This window comes from Priapulus caudatus, unplaced genomic scaffold, assembly GCF_000485595.1.
Source record: "Priapulus caudatus unplaced genomic scaffold, Priapulus_caudatus-5.0.1 Scaffold903, whole genome shotgun sequence".
Lineage (NCBI taxonomy): Eukaryota > Metazoa > Priapulida > Priapulimorpha > Priapulimorphida > Priapulidae > Priapulus > Priapulus caudatus.
The window spans coordinates 156,212-163,240 of NW_014577964.1; the positions used below are offsets into that span (position 1 = coordinate 156,212).

Consider the following 7,029-nt stretch of genomic DNA (forward strand, 5'->3'; position numbering starts at 1 on the left):
CACACATTACCTGGCAGGGTGTAAAACCTCACACATTACCTGGCAGGTGTGAAACCTCACACATTACCTGGCAGGTGTGAAACCTCACACATTACCTGGCAGGTGTAAAACCTCACATATTACCTGGCAGGTGTAAAACCTCACACATTACCTGGCAGGTGTAAAACCTCACACATTACCTGGCAGGTGTAAAACCTCACACATTACCTGGCAGGTGTGAAACCTTACATATTACCTGGCAGGTGTGAAACCTCACATATTACCTGACAGGTGTAAAACCTCACATATTACCTGACAGGTGTGAAACCTCACATATTACCTGGCAGGTGTAAAACCTTACACATTACCTGGCAGGTGTATAGAATCATACACTACCTGGTGGGTATAGACCTTCCTCATGCATTATCTAGAGTTGTTCCTTCACATGTTCATGCGATGATCATTGTTCTCGCAGACAAAACCTGAACAGCACAACGTGATGTCAAGGCATATGGAATTGTTCCTTCACATGTTCACGAGATGATCGTTGTTCATTCACACGTTCACACTGTTCACGTTGTTCTCGCAGACGAACCTGAACAGCACGAACGTCGTGTCGAGCGCGACGAAGCTGCGCGATACCTCGCGAACACGCGTGCGATCCGTGACGCGATGGACGTCGTCTACGCGGCGCGCACGGTCGCCAACCTCGCCGCCTACACGCGCCAGCATCCCGAGGTCGCGCTCTGTGCTTGTAGACATCGTCAGCCGCCTCATGGACGTCGACGCCGCGCTGCTCGCCGCCGCCCAGCTGCTGGACACGTCCTGTACCAGGTAAGGCTGCTGCTCGCCGCTGCCAGCTGCTGGACACGTCCTGTACCAGGTAAGGCTGCTGCTGACCGCCGCCCAGCTGCTGGACACGTCCTGTACCAGGTAAGGCTGCTGCTGGACACGTCCTGTACCAGGTAAGGCTGCTGCTGACCGCCGCCCAGCTGCTGGACACGTCCTGTACCAGGTAAGGCTGCTGCTGGACACGTCCTGCACCAGGTAAGGCTACAGCTAACCGCCGCCCAGCTACTGGACATGTCATGTACCAGGTAAAACTGCTAATTGCACGTCTCACAGTCAACACATCAGCAAGGAGAACAATCTCTGTGTCTTTCTGTGCACTCTCATGGTCTTTCCATCAGCAAGACTAACAAACACTTTTTCTCTCTCCCCCCCTGGCAGCCTCGTCGCAGCGCGGTGTCTCACTGTCTCCTCTCTCTCTCCCCTCCACAGGCTCGTGGCAACACGGTGTCTCACTCTCTCCTCCCTCTGCAGGCTTGTGACGGCACGGGTTCTCACTCTCTCTCCCTCCGCAGGCTTGTGATGGCGCCGGCTGTCTCACTCTCTCTCCTTCCTCCGCAGGCTTGTGCAACACGGTGTCTCACTTCTCTCTTCTCCTCCGCCCTGCGTGACGGCATGGTGTCTTACTCTCTCCTCCCTCCGCAGGCTGCGTGCCGGCCACGTGGTCTCTCCTCTCTCTCCTCCTCCGCAGGCTCGTGACGGCGTGGTGGTCTTACTCTCTCTCCTCCTCCGCAGGGCTCGTGCCGGCACGGTGTCTCTACCTTCTCTCTCTCCCTCTGCAGGCTCGTTGCCGGGCACGGTGTCTCTCCTCTCTCTCCTCCCTCCGCAGGCTCGCTGACGGCACGGTGGTCTCACTCTCTCCCCTCCACAGGCTCGTCACGGCACGGTGTCTCACTCTCTCTCCCCTCCACAGGCTCGTCACGGCACGGTGTCTCACTCTCTCCTCCTCACTGCGCTCGTCACGCGCACGGTGTCGCACTCTCTCCTCTCTCCACAGGCTCATGACGGGTGCGGTGTCTCACTCTCTCCTCCCTCCACCAGCTCGTCACGGCGCAGCGGTGTCTCACCTCTCTCTCCTCCCTCCGCAAGCTCGTGATGGCGCGGTGTCTCATTGTCTCTCTCCCTTCCACAGGCTCGTCGCGGCGGTGGAGGACGCGCCACGACACTTCCTCGCGCGGCGTCCCCGCGATCAGCAAGCAGGCCGCGGCCAACGTCGCCCTCGAGGTTCGCCGTGAAGGCGGCTCCGCCGCGTTTCGGTGGCGCCACCTGCGTGTCGTAGCGTCGCGCGGCGTCGCCGCCGCATCCCTACAACGAGACGAGCTTTGCGTGCGGCGCCGCGGGCGCGCGGACTAGCCGACGGACAAAGGTGAGAGGGTGAGGGGTGAGGGGGGTGGTGATAGGTGGCAGTGAGGGGTGGGGTGAGGAGTGGAGGTGAGGGGTGGAGTGTGAGAGGTGAGTGGGGAGGTGGGCGTGAGGGGATGGGATGAGGAGCGGGAATTAGAGGTGGGAGTGAGGGTGGGGTGAGAGTCAGGGTGAGGGGGTGGGTGATGAAGGGCTAGGGTGAAAGTGGGGATGAGGGATGGGAGGGGTGTCAGTGAGGGTGAGGGGATGGGCTGGAGGGGTTGGGGTGGGAGTCGGTGAGTGAGGGAATAGTGTGAGGGTGGAGAGTGAGGGGTTGGATGTGGAGTTGGATGAAGGGTGGAGTGATGGGGTGGCTGATGCGTTAGGGGGGGAGTGATGGGCGTGGCTGAGGGTTAGGGGAAGGGGTGAGATGGGGTGGTTGGTCACCTGTGTGATGGTGAGGGGTGCGAGACAAGTGTTCAGGAGTCATGCTTCGTTTAAAGTTTAAAAAAAAAAACATCAAGAAAACCGCATCAAATTACAGCCGACGTTAAAGTTTAATGCATCGGCGTTAAAAACTCGAGCCGTGCGATGGTACAAACGCTGATGCCTCCTGGCACGTCTTCACGCGTTTTTCACTCTGCAGGGCAGATCTGCAGACGTTAGGCATAATAACGTAACAGTATAAACGTCTTCTATTCGCCTACAATTCTGTGAACCTCAAAAAAGCAGCCTCATTAGCAAAGAGAGAGAGAAATTTAAATGAATCTACCACATGGCTTCCAGTCTTTATCGCCTGAATATTCGTTAGTCTAGTGTGACGTGTGTGAGAAGCATATCGACCAGCTCAAAACACAACACGCATGCACATAAAAATTAATTACATTACTGGGTTAAAACATTGAGTGCGGCCCTTGAGTATTGAAAGATTTTCTATACATATTTCACATGGAGAGTGTATACATCTTTCTTACACGGATCATAAGATAAAGCGATCCGACACATGATACTTCATTTCGTAAAAATCCTGCGCAGAACAAGCCAATAACCAAGTCCCCTCTGCAGTGCTGGTGTTTTGCTGCGTCAGGTGCGTGCAAGCATCGATCGAGCTACCGGCGACGATATTCAAGCGGCCGGTGCGGCGGCGGCGCGGCGGCCGGCGGCAGTCCGTTCAAGGTGCAGTTCATCGTCTACAGGAACGCGAAGCTGTTTCCTCTGACGAACACGAGTCAGCACGCGGCGGACAAGCTGGTGACGACGAGCGTCATCTCTAGCAGGATAGGTGCCCGCAGCACGGCCGGCCGCCTGCGAAATTATTTTCCCACTTGAGTTCGGACTCCAATCTTTCCACAGCCAATCAGCGCACTTCATTTCACTCGACTTCGCTCTTATTAGCATATGTCATGTGTGATTTTCAATAACTCTGTATTAGCCGAGCAGGTAGCGCGCCGGCGTTACGCTCTCAACGGTCGTTGGTTCGAATCCGTCCCAGTACGTTTTTTAATTATTTTCCTGTTTTTTCTGTATTTTTCTATCTTTATCCATTTTACTATTGTTTTCCAATTAACGCAAATATTTACATGATTTATTTACAACAATTTAGTTAAAATTATGATTTTTTATTTAATTAAATTTATTAGTGCTTAAGTTAAATCTGTAGCGTACCTTGGAGACGGTCTCTAGGATGAGGGTGACATCGCTGGTGTACTGGCAGCCGTCGACGTCCAGGCTCTCCCACAGGCCGTCATTGTTACACGAGTACCTCGCCGCTGCCTTGCTCCTGCCTGCCAACGCCAGATAGCACTGCCGCGTAAAGCACAGGTTGTCACAGAGACTGGGTGCGTATACAGACGTTGTGCAAGATAAAATCGTCATCGTCATTGTCCTCATCACGGTCGCTGCCACTGTCATGGTCACCACTATCATCATCGTTGCCAACACAATCGTCATAATCGTAATCGTAATCATCATCATCAACATCAACATAATCATCATCAACATCAACATAATCATCATCATCATCATCATCATCATCATCATCACTACCGCCACCACCAACACTGCCGTTGTTGGAGTCCCATTGGAGTCATCATCTCTTACAAATGCCAGCCAGGAAAAGCTGCAGCTTAATTACTGTTGCTACGCAATAAAAGCTCAATTATAAATTTGTTTTACACTCACCATGTGACAGCAAGAGCTGAAAATACTTCTTATTAAGATCAATTACTTTTTCTCTTCTTAATCTCTTCAAAGAATTATCAGCTCTTATTGCAATGCGCTAATAAATGCTTAGCAAATATTAGTTAATGATAATAATGTCTATATATGAATTAAATTGTTGTAAATAAATCATGTAAATATTTGCGTTAATTGGAAAACAATAGTTAAATGAATAAAGAAAGAAAAATACAGAAAACAGGAAAATGATTAAAAAACCGGATACGGGATTCGAACCAACGCCCGGTGCGCTACCTGCTCGGCTATACAGAGTTATTGAAAATCACACATGACATATGCTCAATAAGAGCGAAGTCGAGTGAATGAAGTGCGCTGATTGGCTGTGGAAAGATTGGGGTCCGGAACTCAAGTGGGAAAAATAATTTCGCAGGCGGGTCGGCGTGCTGCGCACCTATCCTGCTAGAGATGACGCTCGTCGTCACCAGCTTGTCCGCCGCGTGCTGACTCGTGTTCGTCAGCGGAAACAGCTTCGCGTTCCTGTAGACGATGAACTGCACCTTGAACGACTGGCCGCCGGCCGCCGCCGCCGCCGACGCACCGGCCGCTTGGAATATCGTCGCCGGTAGCTCGATCGATGCTTGCACCACCTGACGGCAGCAAAACACCAGCACTGCAGAGGGGACTTGGTTATTTGGCTTGTTCTCCAGGATTTTTACGAAATGAAGTATCATGTGTCGGATCGCTTTATCTTATGATCCGTGTAAGAAAGATGTATACACTCTCCATGTGAAATATGTATAGAAAATCTTTCAATACTCAAGGGCCGCACTCAATGTTTTAACACAGTAATGTAATTAAATTTTTATGTGCATGCGTGTTGTGTTTTGAGCTGGTCGATATGCTTCTCACACACGTCACACTAGACTAACGAATATGTACAGCGATAAAGACTGGAAGCCATGTAGTAGATTCATTTAAATTTCTCTCTCTCTTTGCTAATGGAGACTGCTTTTGCAGGTTCACAGAATTGTAGAGAATAGAAGACGTTTATACTGTTACGTTATTATGCTAACGTCTGCAGATCTGCCCTGCAGAGTGAAAAACGCGTGAAGACGTGCCAGGAGGCATCAGCGTTTGTACCATCGCACGCTCGAGTTTTTACGCCGATGCCATTAAACTTTAACGTCGGCTGTAATTTGATGCGGTTTTCTTGATGTTTTTTTTTTTAACTTTAAACGAAGCATGACTCCTGAACACTTGTCTCGCACCCTCACCATCACCAGGTGACCAACCACCCCATCTCACCCCTCTCCTAACCCTCAGCCACCCCATCACTCCCCTCCCCTAACCCTCAGCCACCCCATCACTCCCACCCTTCATCCCAACTCCACATCCAACCTCTCACCCCACCCCTCACCCTATTCCCTCACTCCCAACCCAACCCCTCAGTCCATATCCCCTCACCCTCACTGACACCCCACCCCATCCGTCATCCCCACTCTCACCCTAGCCCTTCATCCCACCCCTCACCCTGACTCTCACTCCCACCTCTAATTCCCGCTCCTCATCCCATCCCCTCACTCCCACCTCCCACTCACCCCTCACTGCCACCTATCACCCCACCCCCTCACCCCTCACCCTCTCACCTTGTCGTCGGCGAGTCGCGCGCCCGCGCCGCACGCAAAGCTCGTCTCGTTGTAGGGATGCGGCGAGCGCGGCGCGACGTACGACACGCAGGTGGCGCCACCGAACGCGGCGGCGCGCTTCACGCGGAAGCCCTCGAGGGCGACGTTGGCCGCGTGCTTGCTGATCGCGGGACGCCGCGCGAGGAAGTGTCGTGGCGCGTCCTCCACCGCCGCGACGCCCTAAGTTCTCGCTCATTCCGCTCATTCCCTTAGTTCTCGCTCATTCCTGCTCATTCCCCTAGTTCTAGCTCATTCCCGCTAGTTCTCACTCATTCCTGCTCATTCTCCCTAGTTCTCGCTCATTCCTGCTCATTCCCCCTAGTTCTCGTTCATTCCTGCTCGTTCCCACTAGTCCTCGCTCATTCCCACTCGCGCGGCGTGTGTGCCAGCCAGCGTACTCACGCGGCTGCCCGCGCGTTTCTCGCCGCAGTCTGCAGGTGCAGCACACGGGCGTGTGGGAGTGCCAGGTGCAGACGACGCGCGGCAACGTGTCGCGCTCGCTCAACATCATCGTCATCTCCGAGGATACGCGCTACTGCAACGCGACGACGACGGCGACCAACCGCGGCCACTACCGCTGGCCGAAGACCGTCGTCGGCATCACGGTCGAGCTGCCGTGCGCGCGCACGCCCGAGGACTTCAAAGGTACGAGTGTGCGGCGCTCGCATGAGTGATAGCCGCGTTGTCATAGCAACTCGGGTCTGACTAGCCTTTACTGTTGCCTAGTAAGAGTAAGTGATACCTGGCTAGTATTTCTTGTTGCATAGTTAAGAGTAGTTAATACCTGACTAGCGTTTACTGTTGCATGGTAACAGTAAGTAATAATTGGCTAGTATGTTCTGTTGCCATAGTTAAGAGTAGTTAATACCTGACTAGCGTTTACTGTTGCAGGTAAGAGTAAGTAATACCTGGCTAGTATTTTTTGTTGCATAGTTAAGAGTAGTTAATACCTGACTAGCGTTTACTGTTGCCTAGTAAGAGTAAGTAATACCTGGCT

The 7,029-nt window shown here is 52.7% G+C and overlaps 1 protein-coding gene across 1 annotated transcript in view; it reads right to left on the reverse strand.

Annotated features, from left to right (window-relative positions):
• LOC106814313 (adhesion G protein-coupled receptor A3-like) overlaps nt 1-7,029 on the reverse strand; it is a 12,882-nt gene that overhangs the window by 5,311 nt on the left and 542 nt on the right. The window contains exons 2-3 of the mRNA XM_014818615.1: nt 5,994-6,212; nt 4,799-4,994 (exon numbers count right to left, since the gene is read on the reverse strand). Of these exons, the coding sequence (XP_014674101.1) occupies nt 4,799-4,994; nt 5,994-6,212 (415 nt within the window). The remainder of the gene's footprint in view (nt 1-4,798; nt 4,995-5,993; nt 6,213-7,029) is intronic.